We start from the raw sequence: 24872 nt of genomic DNA, 5'->3' as shown, positions 1-24872 counted from the left end.
CCCCTCTATGTGGCCACAAAGCACCGAGCTGATCTCCCTGTGCTATGTGGCTGCTTCCCACTAGCTATCTATTTTACATTTGGTATTGTATATATGTCCATGCCACTCTCTCACTTTGTCACAGCTTACCCTTCCCCCTCCCCATATCCTCAAGTCCATTCTCTAGTAGGTCTGTGTCTTTATTTCCGTCCTGCCCCTAGGTTCTTCATGACCTTTTTTTTTTTTTTCTTAGATTCCATATATACGTGTTAGCATACGGTATTTGTTTTTCTCTTTCTGACTTACTTCACTCTGTATGACAGACTCTAGGTCCATCCACCCCACTACACTGAAAGCTCCTTGCAGGCAAGAGAGAGGAGTGAAGCATGTCTGACCACATTGCCAGTACTTACTCTAGTCCCTGATGAAAAGTGTTTATTAAAAGTTTGTTAATTAATGGACACAAGAATTAAAGTTTTCTAACTTACCTTCTGTATAAATCACAGGAGTGTAATGACATCTCTCAAGTAGCCAATATATTTTGAGAAGAATCTGTAAGAATCAAACAGCATTAAAAATTGATGTTTAATAGGGCAAAGAAAATTCCCAATTATTGAATTTATCATTTATTTTATATTTCAAATATGGATATCCTTGTAGCTTTTGAAATTTTTCATTGTAAAATTTAGGTGTTCACAGAATATGGATTAAAAAGCAAATTTACTTCGAGGTATTGTTTCTATTTTGACACAAAGTCATAAAAAAAAAACTATTACCAAAGAAGATGTTTAAAATAATTTAAATATGTGACTTGTAACAGCTACATATATTGTAAATCTACTGTTCTAAAAATAAGGAGCAATTATCCCTTGTTTACTTTAACATTTAATATGCTGAACAGTCTGGAGAACCATTTATTTACTAACAAATATATGTAAAATAGGGTAGTGAAAAACAACTCCGTGTGCTTTTTTGACTGTTTGAAAATTATAATTGAATTACTGAAAAAACTGAAAATGTTTCAAAACATTATTTGAAAGATGTGTAAGAGAGAGGATAGGAAAATATGCCTGCATATTTATTGCCTAACAATTTAAATTACAAATATGGAGAGTACAAACTTTCAGTTATGAGTAGTTCTAGAACTTTCATGTACAGCATGGTGACTATAGTTAATAATAATGTACTGTATACTTGAAGTTTTCTAGAAGAATAGATCTCAAGTGTTCTCACCACACACACAGACACACAGGCACACACGCACACAAAAGATAACTATGGGAAATAATGAATATGTAAATTAGCTTGATTATGGTATGATTTCCTGATTTCACTTTGTGAAATGATTGTGGAATCATTTTCACAATGTGTATGTAGATCAAAACATTATATTGTACAACCTAAAAATAGACAATTTTTATTTGTCAATCATACTTCAATAAAGCTGGAAAAAATACACAGACGTATATATACAGATATATACATGTATACATATATATGTTTTGTGTATGTATATATACACATACATATGTGTGCGTTTTAGCATCCTTAAATTTGCATTACCTATTCCAGTTTTTGCTGGAAAATACTATTTGTATTGTTCCACAAAACATAGCACACCAAGGTTGATCAGCAGATTTGAATCCCAAGTAACTGTCCTCTCTCTCCAGCAGTTTCTGACAGGTTTGCCTGTCCTTGGGTTTGGTGAATTCCCTCCCTGCTCTCACCTCCACTGGCAGAATCCCCAGCTTACCCCGACCCTCTAGTTACAGCCCTAATCCTCCAAAAATTTCATGAACATAAAGAAAGGTTTCTCCTCAGGAAAACACTGCATGGTTCTACTGTTGACCAACTATGGGTTTATAATATGATCAATTCATGTGATTTGTCTACAAACCTGGAAGGGCAAATTGAATACATTTTATTTTCTCTCAGAATAAGTGAAGGTACACATCAATCTACAATTGAAAATAAAATTTCATTAAAATGTACTTAAAAAAGAACTCCTTGCCTAGCCCTAGATCCCAGAGGTTTTCTCCCAGGATTTTTTCTAAAAGTTTTATAGTATTATATTTTATATTTAATTTTGTGATCCATTTTTGAGTTAATTAGTGTGAAAGGGGTGAAGTTTGGGTTGAGTTTTTTTAGCCTGTGGACATCCGTTTTCTCCAGCATCGTTTGTTAAAAAGACTAGGCTTCCTCTCTCAGAACGAAATTAGTAAAGTGAAAAAAAAATGAAACATAAAACTGAAAGTGAAGATTTTTATTCTTTGTAAAAAAGTTTTAATATCTCTCCGTTAATAAACAAATAACAATTTATGGATAGAGTTATGTTAAACAATAATTTTGCAGTTGAATCATGCTCAAAATCAACCCACCAAGTTTGAGAAAAAGACCTCGTTAACTGAACCGCTATGGAGACCAGCACAACTCCCAGGTATATTGGTGAATTTGAGAGAGAACTTGATAGCACATGGCCGCAGTTTACTTGGCTGAGTGCCACCTGCATAGGCACAAATGACCCAGTTCTGAAACTCATCTGGCTCCTGAGCAAACGAAATGTAAAGGACTATGTATTAGTTTCCTGTTGATGCATAACAGATTACCACAAGCTAAGTGGCTTCAAATAACACCCATTTATTAACGTATAGTTTACAGCAGGCTGGATTCAATGGTCAGAGTATCATAAGGCTGAGAGGAAGGTGTTAGCAAGGCAGATTCCTTGTCTGGAGGCTCTAGGAAGACATCTGCCTCTAGGCTCATTTAGGTTGTTAGAGTACGGTTCCTTGCTGTTGGAAGTGTTAGGTCCCTTATTTTCTGGCTGTCACCCAGAGTCCTTTCTCAGCATCTTAAGACCACCCACATTCCTTTTCATGTGTTTTCCTCTGCCTTCAAGCCAGCAATGATCTATCAAGTCACCTTGTACATCAAATCTCTCTGACCTTCTCTTCTGCTGCCAGATGGAGCAAACTCTGTACGCAAAGTGCTTACCTGATTGGGTCCAGTCCACCTGGATAAACTCTATGTATTAAGATCAATCCATTCAGTTTTAACTACAACTGCAAATTCTCTTCACAGCAGTATCCAGATTAGTGTTTGAATGAAGAATCAGAGAACAGGAATCTTGGAAAACCAGGTTTAGAAATCTTCCTACTATAAGCCTGTAATGAGTTAAGTGCATTTAAGCCCTTCTGGGCTTTCCCAGAGTAGTTGTAGTTGATGATGAAACATTCTAGTTAGTTACCATGTGATATTTACACATTAATCCTCTACATCTTCCTGGGACCTGCGATGTCCTCCAGCTCTTCCACATTCATCAGGTTCCATAAAGTTCCTCAAAGGCACTACCATCCTCACCTGGTGTGGCCGAAAATTCCACCAGTGGCAAAGCAGGAGATTCCTTGAGGTGCCCCTTGATGAGGGGCAGGAGAGATGACATGGTCTTCTTTTTTGCTTTGGTTTACAAAATTTAAAGACGTATCAAAATTTCAGAGCTTTTGTTGACAGTTTTTTTGTTTTCACGTCTAACTCTTTGTCCTCTCCTCCACGGGGCTCAGGCATCAATGAATGGACCTGGTCCAGGTGATGAATCTAACTAACAGGAACAACCAGGATTTGACCCGGACCAGACCTCCTCTAAGATGTCTAAGTTTTGGTCTCACTTTAACTCACGACCAATAACTTCACAAGGGCCCTCATTGTTGCCCAACAATTCTAACATATTCCTTTGTCTGTTCACTCTCTCATGCTCCTAAATTATTTCATACTTCACATCTTCTCTTTCTGAAAACTTCCCAAGTCTCCTCCTCAGTGACCACCCTCAGCTGATGACTTGCTTCTGCTGACTAAAAACAATTGCACAGCGTGAGAGTTGTGAGTTAAGTTTTATCTGGGGCAAAATGAGGACTATAGCCTGGGAGACAGCATATCGAATAGCTCTGAGAAAGTGCTCCAAAGAGGAAGTGGGGAAGGTCAGTATATATGTGATTTTGGTGAAGGAGGAGTACATGCAATCAAGCAGATATTTTTTGCAGAAGGTCCTGCTAGTTTCGTGAAGGTTACTGCTAGTCATGAGGAGCAGACATCACCATGAAGAATTTTTTAGTGCTTTTCTAAATATGAGGAGATGCAAGAATTGGGCTCATAAAATCATCTCCTGAAAATATCTAACTGTCTAAGGACCTGTTCTGCCAGTTTTTTCCAGAGCACAGAGTGCCTCATTTCTGATCTCCACCCTGAATTCCTTTCAGGGGGTGATGAAGGTCAGCAGATGCAGTGGCTCATAATTTAATTTTTGTAGAGGTAGATGGCAAGTGCCAATTTGTATGTGACATTTCCATAGGCCTGAGAAGACAGAAGCAATCGGAAGGCAACTTCCCTATTTTCCCCACATCTGCCCACCTACAGGCCATTGTGTCCATGCACCCTGCCTTCCCTCCTGACACAGTGGATTCACTGTCCATGCCCCGTTCAGAGACCAAACCTTCCACTTTGCACCAGAATCTATCTACTCTCTCCAACAAAAAGATACAAGGCAGTATACTGCCCCAGATATTCAACACCACCACCTCATGGATAAACAATAAAAATTTTATTTAATCATTACAATCAGCATACAATGGTACCATACTTTTTGCATCTTAAAAAATAAATACATAATACCTCTTTTGACCTCCATATCCACCTCTAAATACTCCTCCATTTCTCTTCTCCAACTTACATATATACTTGAAATTTTCTTTTTTTAAATTGAGGTACAATTGACATAGAACATTATATTACTTTCAAGTATACAACATAATGATTCAATATTTACATATATTGCAAAATGATCACCACAACAGATCTAGTTAGCATCCATCACCATACACAAGAATTTTTTTCTTGTGATGAGAACTTTTTTTTTTTTAATTTATTTTCTTTTGGCTGTGCTGGGTCTTTGTTGCTGCATGTGGGCTTTCTCTAGTTGCAGCAGGCAGGGGCTTCTCATTGCAGTGGCTTCTCTTGTTGTGGAGCACGGGCTCTAGGCACGTGGGCTTCAGTAGTTTCAGCATGTGGGCTCAGTGGTTGTGGCACATGGGCCCTAGAGCGCGCAGGCTTCAGTAGTTGCAGCACGTGGGCTCTAGGGCACACGGGCTCAGTAGCTGTGGCTCACTGGCTTAGTTGCTCCAAGGCACGTGGGATCTTCCCGGACCAGGGATTGAACCCATGTCCCCTGCATTGACAGGCGGATTCTTAACCACTGCGCCACCAGGGAAGTCCTGATGAGAACTTTTAAGATCTACTCTCTTAGCAACTTTCAAATACGCAGTACAGTATTATTAACTGTAGTCACCATGCTGTACATTACATCCCTATGACTTAATTATTTTATAGCTGAAAATAAATTTTATTTTAAATGAATTTTATTTTATAGCAGATGCAAACTATTATATACAGGATGGATAAACAACAAGGTCCTACTGTATAGCACAGGGAACTATACCCAAGCACAGGGAACTGTATCCAATCTCCTGGGATAAACCATAATGGAAAATAATATTTTTAAAAATGTCTCTATGTGTATAACTGAGTCACTTTGCTGTACAACAGAGATTGGCACAACATTGTACACCAACTAGACCACAATTAAATAAATAAATAAATAAATAGGATGGCAAAGAGTAGAAATCAATCAGTCTCCTTCCTTTATGTTTAAAAGTAAGCATGCTGTTATGTTAAACAAAATTCAAAATTGAAATTACGTAAAAATTCCTACAGAATTCATTCTGCAGAAGAGGCTGAGGAAATAACAAGCATGGCAGCCATAGCAATACAATAAAATATGAGTCCTATGGGACCACAGAGCTCTTGCTATCATTAGCAGTTGAACAGAAGTGGAGAGTCAACATCAAATAGCAGCTACCTGGATCTGTAACAGCTAAAATAATACTCATATGATTATAAATATAAATAGCACAGGGGAGAGAAATGGGCGTGGGTTTAATAAGTTGAAATTCAAGTATAATTCCAGAATGAAAACCAATTCCTTAGGACTGATTATGGCAAGATAGTTGTACTTTATATACTTTATCTTTTGGTACATTATTAGAAACTTGTGCAAACATCAGAGCACCTTATTACTTTTCCAGCACAAGAATTATTGATTATAAGAGACACCGTTAATACTTTAAGAGGACTAAAAGAGGAAAAATAAATACTAGATTAAATATGCACTTTAATTTTAAAATTCATACTGACTAGTAAGTATGAAATAGTAAGTATGAAGAACATGTCTAACCGCTGAAGGATCACAGCAACAGTCTCAACATACTGATTAGTAATTAGACTATTTTAGTAGCTTCAGTCAGGGTGGATACCACATTACAAAAGGCACATTAATGAACAAATGTAGCTCTAGAGGAAAACAAACAGGAGATGAGGATTCTGAAAATTTTTCCTTAGAACTCAATGGCCATGTCTAAGATTGGCTGAGAGTATAAGACCTAACGGAGGAGTAGTAACATATGGAAGTAAGATCCAACTAGCTAAGAAAAGATAGGTGAATACCACGGACATTGGTTTTCAAAGAGGGATGTTTGTAATGAACCCAGACTCTCCTGGTCTGCCTGGAGCCCTCTCAGCAGAGTTGGACAACACTTGCAGGATGCTATACAAAACAACATCTGTGGCACAGAAAGTTTAACTAGAGGACTGACATGTGTGCGACCAGAGGACATGCATTTAAGAGGGACTTTAAGGATATCTAGTGTGACTCCACAAGTCCATGGATGAGTTAACCAAGGCCCAAGGAAGAGAATAATAATGCAGTTGATAAAGAGCTGGGCTTGGTCTAATCCAACTTTGCAAATTTAGTGATAAGACTAAAATTCTAGAGGGTCACCACTTTTCATTCTGAGAGCCCTGAATTTCAAACTCAGAGCTGTTTTTTCTCAGGAGATGGGTTCTCAGGCAGCTGCTTCCTGAAGAACATACACTGCTAATAAAAGACTAATACACAATTAAACATTCTAGCAGTCCTCATTTATTTGGCTTACATCCTCATATTCCCCTTTAATATTTTTAGACACTATCAAGGTTTACAATCCTAATCCAGTATAAACTGTAAACACACACATATACATACACAGACAGGAAGTTTCTTTCAGAAGTTTCGTAATTTTCTACGGTCTTTATTACAAAACTGTATCCCATGGAGTGCACAGCTTGGGAAGTCAACGGCATTTCCTTTCTAAATCCCTCTTCGTTAAGTCATGCCTTTAAGTGCACTTATAGCACCAAACTCAGGGCTATTAAAGGCAAATTGATAATTTTTCACGCTGAAATCTATCTATACTTACCCACCTATTTTTACCATGGTGGTACTCTCCAAAACTTTGAAGTCACTCAAGCTGATTTTTCCCAGAAGGAACTCATTCTATTAGTAAATGTTAATGCCAAGAATATAGATAATCACAACAAAAAGAATAAAATACCTAGGAATAAACCTACCTAAGGAGGCAAAAGACCTGTACTCAGGAAACTGTAAGATACTGATGAAATAAATCAAAGATGACACAAACAGATGGAGAGATGTACCATGTTCTTGGACTGGAAGAAGAAATATTGTGAAAATGACTATACTACCCAAAGCAATCTACAGATTCAATGCAATCCCTATCAAATTACCAATGGCATTTTTTACAGAACTAGAACAAAAAATCTTAAAATTTGTATGGAGACAAAAAAGACCCCAAATAGCCAAAGCAGTCTTGAGGGAAAAAAACGGAGCTGGAGGAATCAGACTCCCTGACTTCACACTATACTACAAAGCTACAGTCATCAAGACAATATGGTACTGGCACAAAAACAGAAATATAGATCAATGGAACAAGATAGGAAGCCCAGAGATAAACCCACGCACCTATGGTCAACTAGTCTATGACAAAGGAGGCAACGATATACAGTGGAGAAAAGACAGCCTCTTCAATAAGTGGTGTTGGGGAAACTGGACAGCTACATGTAAAAGAATGAAATTACAACACTTCCTAACACCATACACAAAAATAAACTCAAAATGGATTAAAGACCTAAATGTAAAACCAGACACTATAAAACCCTTAAAGGAAAACATAAGCAGAACACTTTTTGACATAAATCGCAGCAAGATCTTTTTTGACCCACCTCCTAGAGTTATGAAAATAAAAACAAAAATAAACAAATGGGACCTAATGAAACTTAAAAGCTTTTGCACAGCAAAGGAAACCATAAACAAAACAAAAGGACAACCCTCAGAATGGGAGAAAATATTTGCAAATGAAGCAATTGACAAGGGATTAATCTCCAAAATATACAAACAGCTCATGCAGCTCAATATCAAAAAAACAAATAACTCAATCAAAAAATGGGCAGAAGACCTAAACAGACATTTCTCCAAATAAGACATACAGATGGCCAAAAAGCACATAAAAAGATGCTCAACATCACTAATTATTAGAGAAATGCAAATCACAACTACAATGTGGTATCACCTCACACTGGCCAGAATCGCTGTCATCAAAAACCTACAAACAATAAATGCTGGAGAGGGTGTGGAGAAAACGGAACCCTCCTACACTGTTGGTAGGAATGTAAACTGGTACAGCCACTATAGAAAACAGTATGGAGGTTCCTTAAAAAACTAAAAATAGAGCTACAATATCATCCATCAATCCCCCTCCTGGGCATATACCCAGAGAAAACCATAATTTGAAAAGATATGTGCACCCCAATGTTTTTTGCAGCACTATTTACAATAGCCAGGACATGGAAGCAACCTAAATGTCCATCAACAAAGGAATGGATAAAGAAGATGTGATATATATATATATATATATATACACAATGGAATATTACTCAGCCATAAAAAAGAACAAAATAATGTCATTTGCAACAACATGGATGGACCTAGAGATTGTCATACTGAGTGAAGTAAGCCAGACACAGAAAGACAAATATCATATGATATCACTTACATGTGGAATCTAAATAAATGATACAAATGAGCTTATTTACAAAATATAAGTAGAGTCACAGATGTAGAAAACAAACTTGTGGTTACCAGGGGATAAGGGAGGGGGAGGAATAAATTGGGAGACTGGTATTGACATATACACACTATTATATATAAAAGAGATAACTAATAAGAACCTGCTGTATAGCACATGGAATGCTACTCAATACTCTGTAATGGCCTATATGGGAAAAGAATCTTGAAAAAAAAAAAAAAAGTGGATACATGTATATATATAACTGATTCCCTTTGTTGTACACCTGAAACTAACACAACATTGTAAATCAACTATATTCCAATAAAAGATTTTTAAAAAGAACATAGGTAAATTGCTCTCCTCAAGAACCTTTATACTCTTTAAATTATTTCATACTGCATGACAGTTAGTAATAGCAAAGAAAAGTGATTTCAGTTACCCCACAAATTGGTACTATAGTGCCGTGAAGACACTTGCTTGACTAGGATGTTAGTGCACTGTAATTTTCTGATTAATTAAAATATCTAGGTTTCTTAAAGTTATTTATTTAATGTAGCCAATAAACGGCTGATAGACACTAAATTTAATAAAAGAGGAGAAAATCAGGATCTCCAATACAGGGAAACCAAAATGGTTTAAAAAGTTATCATGCATTACTATTAAGATTAAACCTCAAGGGAATGAAGTCAGGGAAGATAGTGAAGTTGGAAGCACCAAGAATTCATCTCTCTACCTGGACAGCAACTGTACTAGGAGAAACTATCAGAGGTGGATACTTTGGAACTTTGGAGTTTATTTGAACACTTGTAACTTCAAGGGGATAGCTTGGCTAGGACATTTTCATTAATTTTGGTTTATTTCAACCATTAGGGTGGTTGCAGCTACTCAGCCCCCTACCCCAGCCCCATACCAGACAGCTGTGAAGAACGTAACCCAAATTTCTGGAGCAGCTTCCTCTGGAGCCAGGGTGGCCAATAAGATCCTTGTCATCCACATGTAGGTTCTTGGTTCTAACTGTGAATTACTGCTCTCACTGCTGAAGTGTGGATATGGAGGCTGGCCACCAATGTTCCAACTGCCACCAGCTGAAGTAATTTCCAGGAGGTTTAAAAGAGCCACCTGTTTTTTTGTTTGCTTGCTTTTTGTTTGTTTGTTTGTTTTTGATATTCAAAAGCAACTATGTGTATGGGGGAATTTAGAAAGCCACCATGCATACCTAGGGAAATATGGAGCTCAGAAAAGACATGCAGAAGATCTTAAGCTTTTACTCCAATACAGAGACACCTTATAGCAACTTTTTAAAGTACCAAACTCTGAGGAAAAGGGAAAATCTGATTTCCCCAGTTTCCATGTTATCAAATTCAAAAGTCCAATTTTCAATAAAAAAACAACAAGGCATACAAAGAAACAAGAATGTATAGCTGATTCAAAGAAGCAAAATAAAGCAACAGAAAATGTACCTGAGGAAGCATAGATGTCAAAATTACTAGACAAAGATTTTAAAACAACTCTTTTAAAGACACTCAAAGAGCTAAAGGAAGACATGGACAAAGGAAAATAATATATTAAAAAATATCAATGAAGAGAATAAATTACTTTCAAATAGAACCAAAAAGAAATTTTGATGCTGAAAAGTACAATAACTGAAATGAAAAATACCTCAAAAGGGTTAAAAAGCAGATTTGTGCAAGTGGAAGAATAAGTGAACATAAAGAAAGAACAACTGAAATTATCAAGTCTAAGGAACAGAAAGAAAAAAGAATGAAGAAAATTGAACAGAGCCTAAGAGACCTGTGAAACACCATCAAGTGGACCAACATAGGCATTGTGGGAATGCCATCAGGAGAAGAGAGAGAGAAAGGAACGAAATGAATAACGCCTGAAAACTCCCCAAATTTAAAGGATTGAAATTGCAATAAATGCATCTACAAATCCAAGAAGCTCAAAAACTCCAAATAGAATAAACTCAAAAATACTCACACTGAGATACATTATAATCAAAATGTTGAAAGACAGAGACAAAGAGACGATCTTGAAAGCAGCAAGAGAGAAGTGACTCATCACATACAAGTGGTCCCCAATGAGGTTATCTGTCAATTTCTCATCAGAAAGCTTGAAGGCCAGAAGTCAGTGGGTTGATATACTCAATATGCTTAAAGGAAAAAAAACTGTTGATGGGCAACTTTATATCCAATAAAGCTACTCTTCAAAAATGAGGGAGAAATGACACCCCTAGATTTTAAAAAGCTGAGGGAGGTCATTACCACCAGACCTTCCCTCCAAGAAATGTTAAAGGGAGTGCTTCAGGTTGAAATGAAAGGAAGATAGTAACTTGAAGCCATATAAAGAAATTAGGGTAAAGGTAAATGCATGGGCAACTGTAAAAGCTACTATTACTGTAATTTTGGTTGAGCCTGACTTTTATTTTCTAAAGCGTTTAAAATACAAATGCATAAAAATTATTAATCTATTTTATTGTATACAAAATGTGTAATGATGTAATCTATGACATTAATAACAGAAACTGAGGGTGGTGTGGTATAGTAGTGAGCTTTTTAATGTTATTGAAGTTAAGTTGGCATCAATTCAAATTAGATTATTATAACTTTGGGATATTAAATATAATACCCATGGTAACCACCAAGAAAATATCTATAGGATATACGTATAAAGAATTAAGAAGAGAATTGAAATATTTCACTATGAAAAGTTAACTAAAAATAAAGCAGTAATGGAGAAAATGAGGGACATAAAAACCTATAGGCATAGAGAAAACATATCTGTTTTCTGAAAAATGGCAGAAGTAAATCCCTCCTTATCAGTAACTACCTTAAGTGTAAATGGATTAAACTCTCCAATAAAAATACAGAGATTGGCACAATGAATAAATATTTATAATTCAACTATGTGGTCTCTATCAGAGACTCACATTACTTCCAAAGACAAATAGGTTGAACGTAAAATGATAGAAAAAATATTTCATACAAATGATGATGAAAATAGGGCTGGAGTGGCTACACTAATATCAAACAAAATAGACTTTAACTCTAAAAAGTTTACAAGAGACAAAGAAGATGTATCTTAATAAAAGTCTCAAGAAATAATCTAAGTATTCATCAACAGATAAATGGATAAAGATGTGGTATATATACACTATGAATATTACTCAGCCATAAAAAAGAATAAAATTCTGCCATTTGCAACAAAGTGAATGGACCTAGAGAGTACTATGCTTAGTGAAATAAGTCAGACAGAAAAAGACAAATACTCTATGTTATCACATATGTGGTATCTGAAAAAATAAAACAAAGGTATATAACAAATTAGAAACAGACTCACAGATATGGAAAACAAACTAGTGGTTACCAGTGGGGAGAGGGAAGGGGAGAAAGGCAAAATAGGGGTATGGGATTAAGAGATACAAACTACTATATACAAAATAGACAAGCAACAAGGATATATTGTACAGCATAGGGAATATAGCCATTATTTTGTAATAACTTTACATGGAGTATAACCTATAAAAATATTGAATCACTATGTCTACACCTGAAACTAATAAAATGTTGTAAATCAACTATACTTCAATAAAAAATTAAATTAAAAAAGGTTCGATATCACAATGAAAATAGAAATTATAAACATTTATGCACTTAATAAAATACCTCAAAATATATGAAGCAAAAAATTGATAGAACAGAAGGTGAGAAATAGAGAGCTCTATAATAATAGTGGTGATTTCAATGCCCTGCTTTCAGTAATGGATAGATCAGTCAGACATAAGAGATGTAAGAAAATAGAGGACTTGAAAAATGCAATAAACCAACTAGATATAAAAGACATATAGAACACTACCCCAAAACAGCAGAATACAGGTTTTTTTCAAGTGCACATGGGACATTCTACAGGACAGATCACATGTTAAACCACAAAATAAGTCTGAATAGATGAAAAGACAGATATCATACTAAGTGCCTTCTCCAATCACAACAGGATGAAGTTAAAAATCAGTAACAAAGAAAACAGGAAAATTCACAGATTTGTGGAAACTCAACAACATACTCTTAAAGACGCCATCACAAGATAAATTAGAAAATACTTAGAAACAAATAAAAACACAACATACTAAATTTATGGGATGCAGTGGAAGTAGTGCTCAGAGGGAAATCTATAGGTGCAAATGTTTACATTGTAAAAAAATGTCAGATCTCAAATCAACAGCTTCATACCATAAGGAACTAGAAAAGGAAAATAAAGCCAAACTCAAAGCTAGCAGATGGAAAGAAACAATAAAGTTTAGAGCAAAGTTAACAAAATAGAGAAATAAAACAATAGAAAAATATTAATGAAACCAAAAATTGGTTCTTTGAAAAAATAAACAAAATTGACAAACCTTTAGCTAGACTGACAAAATAAAAAAGAGAAGACACAAATAACTAAAATCAGAATAACAGTGGAAGTATTACTACAAACCTTATAGAGGCAAAAAGGAATTATAGAAGGATACTATGAACAACTGTAAGCCAACAAATTAGATAACCATTAGAGAAATGGGCAAACTTCTTGAAACACACAAATGCCCTAAACCAACTCACAAAGAAAGAGAAAATCTCAACAGACCTATAACAGGTAAAGAGATTGAATTATTAATCTAAAACTTACCAGCAAAGAGAAGTCCTGGACCAGGTGGCTTCACAAAAGAATTCTACCGAACATTTAAAGAAGAATTAATATCAATCCTTCTCAAGCTCTTCCAAATCATTGACAAGGAGGGAACACTTCCTACCTCATTTTATGAGTCCAGCATTAATTTATATCAAAGCCAGAAAAAAAAATACCACAAGAAAAGTAAATCACAGATCAATAGCCCTTATGAAGATAGATGCAAAAATCCTCAACAAAATATTAGTAAATTGAATCCAATAGCATTTTAAAATAATTACTTACCATGACCAAGCAGCATTTATTCCTGAAATGTAAGAGTCGTTCAACATAAGAATATTAATCAATGTAATGTGTCACATTAATAGAACAAGGAAAAAAACCACATGATTATCCCAATTGATGCAGAAAAGGCATTTGACAAAATCAAACACACTTTCATGATAAAAAAACTTCCAGAAGTCTGGAAATAGAGGGAAAATCCCTCAACCTATTAAAAAATATTTACAAAAACCCACAGCTAACATTATAATCAATGGTAAGGGACTGAAAACTGTCCACCTAAGATAAGGAACAAAAACAAGAATACCCACTTTCACTGCTGCTATTCAACATTCTACTGGAAGTTCTAACCAGAGCTATCAGAAAAGAAAAGTGAATAAAAGGCATCCAAAATAGAAAGAGCTAAAACTATTGCAGATGACACCATCCAGCATATAGAATACACCAAGTAGAAACTAATAAATTCAGCGAAGTTGCAGAGTACAAGATCAACACGCAAAAATCAGATGTGTTTCTAAATACCAGCAATAAAAAAGGCCAAAAAAAATTTAGGAAAGCAATCCTACTGATAATAGCACCTAAAAGAATTAAATACTTTGTAGTAAATCTAACCAAGCAGGTGAAAGAGTTGTACACTCAAAACTACAAAATATTGCTGAAAGAAACTGAAGAAGGGACTTCCCTGGTGGCGCAGTGATTAAGAATCCGCCTGCCAATGCAGGGGACAGGGGTTTGATCCCTGGTCCGGGAAGATCCCACATGCTGCAGAGCAACTAAGCCCATGCGCCACAACTACTGAGCCTGCATTCTACAGCCCACGTGCCACAACTACTGAGCCCACGTGCCACAACTACTGAGCCCACGTGCCTCGAGCCCCTGCTCTGCAACAAGAGAAACCACCGCAATGAGAAGCCCGCGCACTGCAACAAAGAGTAGCCCCCACTCACCGCAACTAGAGAAAGCCCGCTCGTAGCAACGAGGACCCAACGCAGCCAAAAAATAAATGAATAACTAAATAAGAAACTAAAGAAGACAAAAATAAATGGAAAGATATTTATATTCATGGCTAGGAAGACTTAATATTTTTATGATGTTAATACCACCCAAAGCAAGCTATAGGTTCAATGTAATCCCTATCAAAATACCAATAGTTCTTTTCACAAAAATGGAATTTTAGGGGGCCTTAAATAGCTAAAACAGTCCTTAAAAAAAGAAAGAAAACTGGAAGACTCATACTTCCTGACTTTGAAACTTACTGCAAAGCTGTAGTAACTAATACAGAATGGTATTGGCATTAAGGACAGACATATAGACCACTGGCATAGAATAGAGAGCTCAGAAATAAACTCTCACATATATGGTAAACTGATTATTGACAAAGGTGCCAAGACCATTCAATGGGAAAAAGAAAGTCTTTTCAACAAATGGTGCTGGGAAAACTGGATATCCACATGCAAAAGAAGTTGGACCCTTACCTCATATTAAATGCAAAAGTCAATTCAAAATGGATCAAAGATCTAAATTTTAGATCTAAATTTAAGAGCTCAAACTGTAAAACTCAGGGAAAAAAAATTTAAAGTCTTCATTACATTGGATTTGGCAACGACTTAAGGACTATGACACCAAAGCACAGGTAACAAAAGAAACAAATGATAAATTGGACTTGATCAAATTAATGTTTGTGCATCAAAGGATACTATCAAATTATATAAATAAATAATGGGGTAAAATATTTGCAAATAACATCTGATAGGGGATTAATATCCAGAATATATAAAGAGCTCCCACAACTCCATAACACCAAATAACCCAATTCAAAAATGGGCAAAGGACTTGAATAGACATTTCTCAAAGGAGATATGCAAATGGCTGATAAGCACATGAAAATGTGCTCAATATCATTAGTCATTAGGGAAATGCAAATCACAGCTACAATGAGATAGCATTTTATACCTACTAGGATGGGTTAAAAAAAAGAAAAGAAAACAAGTGATGACAAGGATGTAGAGAAATTGGAACTCTTGTGCATTGCTGGTGGGAATGTAAAATGGTACAGCTGCTGTTGAAAACAGTTTGTTGTTTTTTCAAAAGACTAAACATGAAACTACCATATGACCCGCAATTTCATTCCTAGGTATACATTCAAAAGAATTAAAAGCAGGGACTTGAACATATATATGTACACCAATGTTCATAGCCAAGTTATTCTCAATAGCCAAAAGGTGTAAATAACATGTGTCCTTGAGCAAAGGAATGTCTAAACAAATTGTGATATATACATACAAAGGAATATTATTCAGCCATAAAAAGAAGTGAAATTTTTATATATGCTGCAACATGGATGTATCTTGAAAAAATTATGCTAAGTGAAATTGTCCAGATACAAAACAACAATCATTTGGTGATTCATAGAGACAGAAAGTAGAATAGAGTTAAGGGGAAAGAGGAATTATTGTTTAATTGATACAAAGTTTTTGTTGGGGATGACCAAAAAGTTTTAGATATAGTGGTGATGATTACACAACATTGCAAATGTTATTTGATGCTACTGAATTACACACTTCGGAACAGTTAAAACGATAAATATTACGTTATGCATATTTTACCACTATAAAGAAAAGATCCTCAATTTCTTTGAAGTTAAGATAAACAGGTGAGAATAATGATTTTTAGAAAAAAAACTACAAATATATGTTAATTGAGAGAAAGTTTTTTTGGCAATAAATTTTAAAGGAAGTGTTTAAATTGGACCTATACAGTAAAAAATGATAAACATAATCGATAAAAATCCTTGATAGAAGTTTCATAAGTCACAGAAGTACTTTTTAAAGTTACAGTTTTTAAGGTCACTATGCTTCTCCTTACTTATTTTCATTTTGACTTTATGTCAACCTGAGAAAAAATAACCAGATATGTCCAACAGTAACTCCAGAAAATTAAACAACACAATGCTGGAAAGGTAGAATCCGTTAATTATCCAAGGCACTATAACATAAGTACAGTTGCTATACTGTTCTGAATGAATTACTGAAGTTTTAACAGAAGCATTCTTTTAAAAAGCATTTCACTGAATGACCACTGGACATCAACTCAAGGTAGAAGAGGCATATATAGGATTTCCCATCTCTGATTGTTTCCAGAATTTCATGGTGTATATAATGTAATATCCCAACTCTAGAAAGAAGACCACGTTGACCAAGAGAAAGGCTGCTTTCTTAATCTTAGTTTCTGATCCAAAATTTTCAGTGGTTTTTCACAGTCTAAAAGACAAACCCAAATTCCTTAATGCGACATTATCTGGGGCTCAAAATATAATATTGCCAATCACTCCCCCAAGTTCTGAAATCTTCCTAGAGTCAAATTGCTTCTGTCAAGTATTCATCACAGATGTGATTCTGCTCAGATGTGTGATTATTTAATTTCTCCCACTGTATTAGACTGAATTTTTGCTCAGCACATATCCCCAGTGCTCAGCAGGAATTAATTAATTAGTTAAGACTATTAGAGCCATCTGTCTATGCATCATCCTTCCTATAAATCCCCTTCTCACCTTTCACCTCCTACCAGGCCTTCTCACCTCTAGCCTCTTACTACTCATCCCATATGAAAACCACCTTCTGATGAGTTTGCTAAAACCCAGTTACATCACATCCCTGTTCCTCAATAAGTTGTATTCAGATCTCAACTTTCTTGGTTCTCCAGATCTCAACTTTCTTGGTTCCTGCCTTATATTTTGCTCCACTCATCTGGCAAACTGGACTATTCACATTAGTCCCAAACATTCCTCCACACATTAGTTAATGCCATGCTCTCTGGCACAAGAGCCCCTGTGCTTCTCTGCCCATTAAAATAATACCCAAATTTCAAAGTTGGCCTAAATGTCACTTCTTCCAGGTAGCTTTCCTCTTATTGCCCTACCTGAAAATGAGATTCTTGTTTTTAACTTCTCTGGCATTGGAGACATACCTCTTTCAAGGCACGCATTATATGGCATGCTTACTTCTCTTAAAATTCTCTTGAAATCATGGATTGGACTGGGTTTACCTCTCTGTCTATGGCACCCTGCAGAGAGTCGATGCAGGCTCAGAGTGCTGGACAAGCTGGAGAAAAGGCCCCTGAACTGCACCAGAGAGCAGGTGAAAGATCTAAGAGAAAGTGTGAGAGCCCTCTGACCCAGGCATTCTAGGCAGATCTTCAACTAACAAGTTGATCTCAAGTCATTGTCACTGCTCATCACTTATCATTGGTGCGCTTAAAGAAATGTATCCATACCATCTCAATGGGCAAAATGGCGCTAGGAAAATGCATATTTAGCTGATACATTTGAGTTTTTACTTAAGATACAAGGATCACACACATTACACACACTTCTCTTTTTTTCATTTCTAACACACATGAATATTAAAGAGAGATACACTTTATTAGTGCTTGTTGTCACCAAAGAAAGTGGTGGGCAAAAGCAAAAACAGCAGAGATGCTCTGAGTGTCCTTATTCTAGACTTTATTGAATTTTAAAAGATTCTAAGGCTCAAACTAGTCCAGTAGAGGCCAAGACATATGCAACTAAAAATCTCATTGGGTACATATTCTATTGTGTAAGCATGGCAAGTGGTGAAAATACACCACCTTACATTCATTTGGAGGTCAATCCAGTACCATCATATGAATTCTTTAGCAATTTGGAACATTTGGGTCAGGATGTTTATTTGCTGCATTTGAAAATAGGAAAAGAGAGGATCTGGACAGAGAAGAGATCTTGATTAGAATATGTTGGAAGTCCTTTCAAGTCCAAGTTTTGAAATTCCCATTTGAATGATTGGGAGAATAGCTTATTTTCATGATAGAGCTCTTTTCTTGGAACCAAATTCCACAGCTCAGGTACAGAGCAGAAAGAAACAGCCCAGCCCCACCCACTTTATAGCTTGGTGGTGGTGGTCTGGTCTCTGATTAGCAAAGAAGCTGAGGCAACAGGCTACAGTTATGGCAACACTTGGCTTCCTGCAGATTTCCACAGATGAAGGAAGAAAACAGGGGTGATAGTGCGCACGGGCTGCTGTGTATGGCTGTGCATGCTTTTCATTGTACAGTCTGTGCATCGAATATTGCAGCAGCCCTGGACAGAGCTGGGTAAAGGAATACTTACTCGTTTCTTCATCATCATGCATCCTCCGACCTGGAGAATGTGAAGCAAATTTTCAAGAGGTAAAAGTTTACTACATCCAAAGAACAAGTGAATAATGTTATCAGAAATTGTACCCAGATGAAGAAGAGGTGGAATTATTGTACAGTGCTCCTACTGAGTGGTGTATTAAACTGACGACATATTTTAGTCTCTTTGGTGGAAAATCATGACCCATTAGGATTTCTGCTCATAAATATTACTTCTTTTGTGCTTTTCTTTATATTTTTCTGTTTTGTTTATTTATTTACTTATTTACTTATTTATTTTTGGCTGTGTTGGGTCTTCATTGCTGCGTGCAGGCTTTCTCTAGTTGCGGCGAGCGGGGGCTACTCTTCGTTGCTGTGTGCGGGCTTCTCATTGCAGTGTCTCCTCTTGTTGCAGAGCATGGGCTCTAGGTGCGTGGGCTTCAGTAGTTGTGGCATGTGGGCTCAGCAGTTGTGGCGCACGGGCTTAGTTGCTCCGTGGCATGTGGGATCTTCCCAGACCAGGGATCAAACCCGTGTCCCCTGAATTGGCAGGCGGATTCTTAACCACTGCGCCACCAGGGAAGTCCCTTTTTGTGCTTTTTTTTAGCCTAGTTCACTATAAAATTAGACAGATGTTCAGAGAGAAAATTAAGCACTGATATCGGATTGAAGCATTTAGTGTATTTCAAATGAAATACATAGATAATCCTGCCTATTCATGTATGTCCAAGTTGAAAAACAAGTGATTTGAAGGAGTTTAGCCCCATGTTATGCTGGAGAAATTCTACAACCTAAAACAAATTCAGCTCTATTTATTCTGATTCAAACAGAAAACACTTAGGTATCTACAAATACTCATATATGTAAGGTGGTCAAGCAAGTCCTTAGGTGTATTCATCCAATGTAGAAAAAGTTCTGGAGATCACATTCATATCCAGAGACCATACATAATGTAATCCACAAGAAAGCTCTTCAGCTACATACCTATTCTTCCCACCAGATATTAAATTATATCTTTATACAAACTAAAAGTTATTTTTTCATGATTTATGTAAATAAGTTAAGCATGGAAATGGTATTCAAAATATATTTATACATATGCATAATAGAAAATTTTAAATTGAAAATGGCTAATCAATTTTATAAGGAAAATTAAATATGATAAAACTAAGAATATAGTATAAGTTTTGAAGCAAAATATTGTTGTCTATACCATTTTTATTTTAGATAATTTTAGTTTTTATTGAAGTCACTATAGTTTGTCAATGACTTTCGGGAAATTAGAAAATATTTTAATATATTTACAATCACTATGCCGCCATTACTCAGGTATCTCTAAAGGGAAAGGAAATCTGTATTTTAATTCTGGGAGGAGGAATAAGACCTTGGTCAAGGCTGAAGTTGGTAATTCAGAGTTCCCCTTTTTGCATAACCGACATTTCGTAGTTCCTATTTCTGAGTGATCAGGTTATATAGATTCTCATACTTCTCCCAGTCCCTCCTTATTTCTGTCATCAACCATTTCCCCTCCCTTATTGTTTATCTTAAATTGCATGGCCTCTACCAGGCTGCTGGTCTTTCCAGTGGACCTTAGTCCCTGGGCTTCATTCTCCCCCTCCATGTCTCTCCTCACATTTCACACTGCAGGGCACAGGTGCAGATTCACACCCAGACACACCTTCGCACCACACTCACACTTCAAAAATTAAAAAAACAGGACATTAAAAAAAATTACCATTGGTATTTTACAGGCTCAAAAAAAACAGGCTTATTTTACCATTTATTTATATATTTCCTCTATGGTGAAGTTTCTATACAAATATTTTGCCAATTTCCTTACTGGATTTTTTTCTTCTATTGCTGAGCTGCAAGTCTTCTTTACATACCCTGAATATAAATCCTATGTCCAATATATGTTTTACAAGTATTTGCTTTCAGTCTGTGACTTGTCTTTTTAATTCCTTAACAGAGTATTTTGAAGAGCAAAAGCTTTTAAATTTAACAAAATCTAGTTTATTAGTATGTTGTGTCCCATATATCAATAAAAATTTTTATGAGTCTATATAGAAACTCAGAACTACAAATATCTTCTCATAGTTTTTCTACAAGTTTTATAGTTTTAGCTCTTCCATTTAGGTCTATGATCCATTCTGAATTTATCTTCATATATGCTTTGAGGTAAGAGTCAAAGATCATTTTATTGAATATGTATATCTAATTGCTCTAGCACCATTTATTGAAAATATGTCTTTCCCCTTTGAATCACTTTGGCACATTTGTTGAAAATCAACAGACCATCCCTTTATGTGTGGATTTAATTCTGGACTCTATTCTCTTTCAGTGATTTACATATCCATCTTTACACGTCTCATACTGACATGATTATAGTAAGTCAAAATCAGTTGGGGTAACATTCCCAACTTTGTTCTTATTTATCACAATTGTTTTGAACTAACATCTTAAAAATATTGTTTTCTTGGCTATTTTGGCCCTATTTCTGCCATATACATTTTGGAATATTCTTGCCAGCTAGGTAAGTACCACCTTTGGGATTTTTATTAGAATTGTATTTAGACACATTTGAGGAAAATTGATATTCCTTTAATAACGTCTTGGGACTTATCCAATGTTTTTCAATAAAATTTGAAAATGTTCTTCCATAAAGGACATAAAACACATATTCTTTTAGATTTATTATTGGGCATTATATATTTCTGTAAATGATGTCTTCATGTTTCCTAATAATTTGTTGCTGTGATATCTAACTGCAATCGATTTTTAGGGTAATATTCTTATATCCTGCAAACATGCTAAACTGTCTTTGAAATTCAAAAATTTGTTTAGAGTTTTGTTTCCATGTTGACAACTATTTTATCTACTGCTAATAATGATTATGTTTCCTCCTTTATATTTCTTATACATGATAGTTTCGTTTCTTGTCTTACTACCTTAGCTAGGCTTCCTAGCACAACGTTGAATAGAGCAGTGACAGTGGGCATTCTTTTCACGTTCCCAATTTTAAAAGAAATGGTTTAAACCCTTCACCTTCCAGTATGATGTTTATTTTGTTTTGTTTTTTGTCTTTATCAAGTTAAAATAAGTATCTTTTCATTTCTAGTCTGCTGAGGTTTATGTTGTTGTTGTTCTGGTTACTATGAAAGGATGTTAAATGGTGTCATGGGTCGTTTTCTGTAAATACTGAGATAATCAAAAGTATCATGTCTCTTTTAATCTATTAACAGTGGCTTACACTAATAATTTCTAAAAGTTTTATCATTTTTATTCCTGAGGCAATCCTTGTTTTTGTCTTTCATTGGGTGTTGATTCTTCTTGAATATTCTGCACACCACACCCCATCCTCAACATCTACTTCCAGAGAACCCAACCAGTGACAATGGTTGATTATTGCATTTTATGACAGTTTCAAGCCACCTGGTTATGACATTCTTAAATACCCCTAATCCTACTGGCTTCCAAACTTCTTGCCTGACACTCCCTCTTCTGCCACCTTATAATCTTACCTATAGGTATATCCAGGTTAAACATTACAGTTTCCACAAAATCTCTTTTTAGTGCCCCTCAACTTCCTTATGGCAATGACGTTCCACTCTGCTTGCAAAGTACTTTGTTGTGATATGTAAGTTAAATTTATGAATAAAAATCAAATAATTACCATAAACTTGCTGTGAAGGTTTTTAGAGACTAGAGAAAATAGATAGGAGAATGATTGGACATAGAAGGGAACAAAGCAAATAATGAATGAGAAATTAGGCACCTAAAGTAGAAAACAGATTTACAGACTAATCCGTGATGGCTGGTACCCAATGGCCTGTAGTGTCAAAACAAGTCATGTGGCCAAGTGAATTGGGAGAGCAGGACAAGTAGGAGTGGTGTGTTAGAACTAAGAATATGTTCACAACTACATCTCTGAGGAGGATTACCTCTCCTCCTGCCTCACTGTAGAAATGTGTGTTAAGTAATGCCACTGAGTAAAAACGTAGGAGTTCATAATTCCTTTGGATGTCGGTAATTAGCATAGACACGACCTTATTTCTCCCCAGTGGTATTTCTTTAATAATCCTGATTCCATAATCTGTGTGTCATTTCTTATGGCTTAGCATGGTCCTCACTCTGGGGCTCTACACCTTAGGTTGAATTGGTTTTGCCGGATGTTTTTAAGAAGAGGAAACACGGAAAATAACATAAGAACACTAAGTGCCTTGCAGAGAGCACAAAAGGAAAAAAAGCACAGAAGAGGCAGTTGGAATGCATGACACTGCAGACCAGAGCTCTACTGTTGCTTCTTACCCTACCTTGAGACCTCTTTGACTGTAAACATTACATTTTACTGTACTGGCTGACTCTGCCATTTTCTTTAGGAATTATGAAGCAAACAACAACAAAAACTTATACAGTGTGGTCCTATCTCTTTTGTTAGTCACCTTGTCTTGCAATTCTTCCCAAACCCTATGACTAGTCATTTTGAAAACTTTTATTATTGCCTAATGCACTGTTATATTTTTGTTGCTGTTGATTTCCTCTCCCCACTCTGTGATTTCTAGTGTGTCTTCTAGGAATACCTATCCTTTTCACCTGGTGAAGTCACACTGCAATGTTTGGACCAAGACGTGCATGGCCTCACCTGAAATGCTTTCTCCAGCTCCCTCAAGTCAGAGCAAGTGACCACCTCTTCCAGATGTCCTTACGATTTTCTGCAGAACTTTAAGTTTTCTTTGGTACACTGTTAATGTCCATTTTCCCCAATTCGTCTTTGCTATCACCCCTCTCCACTTCAGCATGTAACATGGGGTAATGCATATGGCAGACAATAATGGGGGCTGAGTAAATCAGTAAGAAAATAAATGAATACTTAATGATACCAAAGCACACTTCCAAAATGATATATTCATTACAAATCAAAATCTCTCTTTCACATTCCTTAGTAGATAGTATTTCTTCTTGTCTATTTTAGAGAAAGAGGGTGGACTTTCCTCTTCGAAGGCATTTGATCTATCTTTTAATTTGTATCAAGGATGCAGGGTGCCTTTAGTCTTTTATTAGCATAGTATTACCTTGTCATCAACAATAATTCAATTTCAGCTTTCCTGATTCCATAAGAAATATTATTCTAAAGTGTTACCGTGTCGTCAACAATAACTCAATTTCAGCTTTTAGTAGAAAAGCTGAAATTGAGTTATTGTTGACGACACGGTAATACTATTCTAAAGTCTTAAAGAAATGTAAGTGTAACACAAGCTGGAACTTGGTGAGAACACGGAAATAGCTATGGATATATAAACAATCAAGCAAGCAAACAAAGCCCTAATACGGATTTGATAGCTTGGCAAAAAGTTGTGGTGTGCATCGTATAGTCACGTGATACAGATAGAAAAGCCCTAAATTCCTTAACTTGAGATATCTGGTTTTCCTTAATTAACAATAATCTTTTGATGTTCAGACTACCTGCCCTTTGTTACAAAACTTCTATATAACCTGGCTCCCCGCCTTGCCTCCTCGGAGCAGCTTCTCAGAGCTATCTGAACTGCTGTCTCTCGGTCTGCAGTCCTCATTTTGCCCCAAATAAAACTTAACTCGAAAAAAAAAAGAGCCAAGGGACACATTCATTGGAAGCCATGTAATCCTTTTTTTGTTCTAGAGAAACAGAAAACTTTATTGTACATATACGAAAGTGTTATTTAGTTGTATTATCGAAGTCACAGAATTCTTAAGCATTTATTCTGGAATTATCAAGTTGCTTTGTTCAATTTTCATATTATATTTTCTATCTTTATA

General features: G+C 35.9%; 1 protein-coding gene across 1 annotated transcript in view; it reads right to left on the bottom strand.

The window, feature by feature from the left end:
* LOC309633727 (uncharacterized protein) overlaps positions 1–24872 on the bottom strand; it is a 1009062-nt gene that overhangs the window by 469740 nt on the left and 514450 nt on the right. The window contains exon 11 of the mRNA XM_082402982.1: positions 468–531. Coding sequence (XP_082259108.1) covers positions 468–531 — 64 coding nt within the window. The remainder of the gene's footprint in view (positions 1–467; positions 532–24872) is intronic.

The sequence above is a fragment of the Balaenoptera borealis genome (assembly GCF_965194805.1).
Source record: "Balaenoptera borealis genome assembly, chromosome: 8".
In the NCBI taxonomy this organism is placed as follows: Eukaryota; Metazoa; Chordata; class Mammalia; order Artiodactyla; family Balaenopteridae; genus Balaenoptera; species Balaenoptera borealis.
This window is presented reverse-complemented; position numbering and strand designations above follow the sequence as displayed.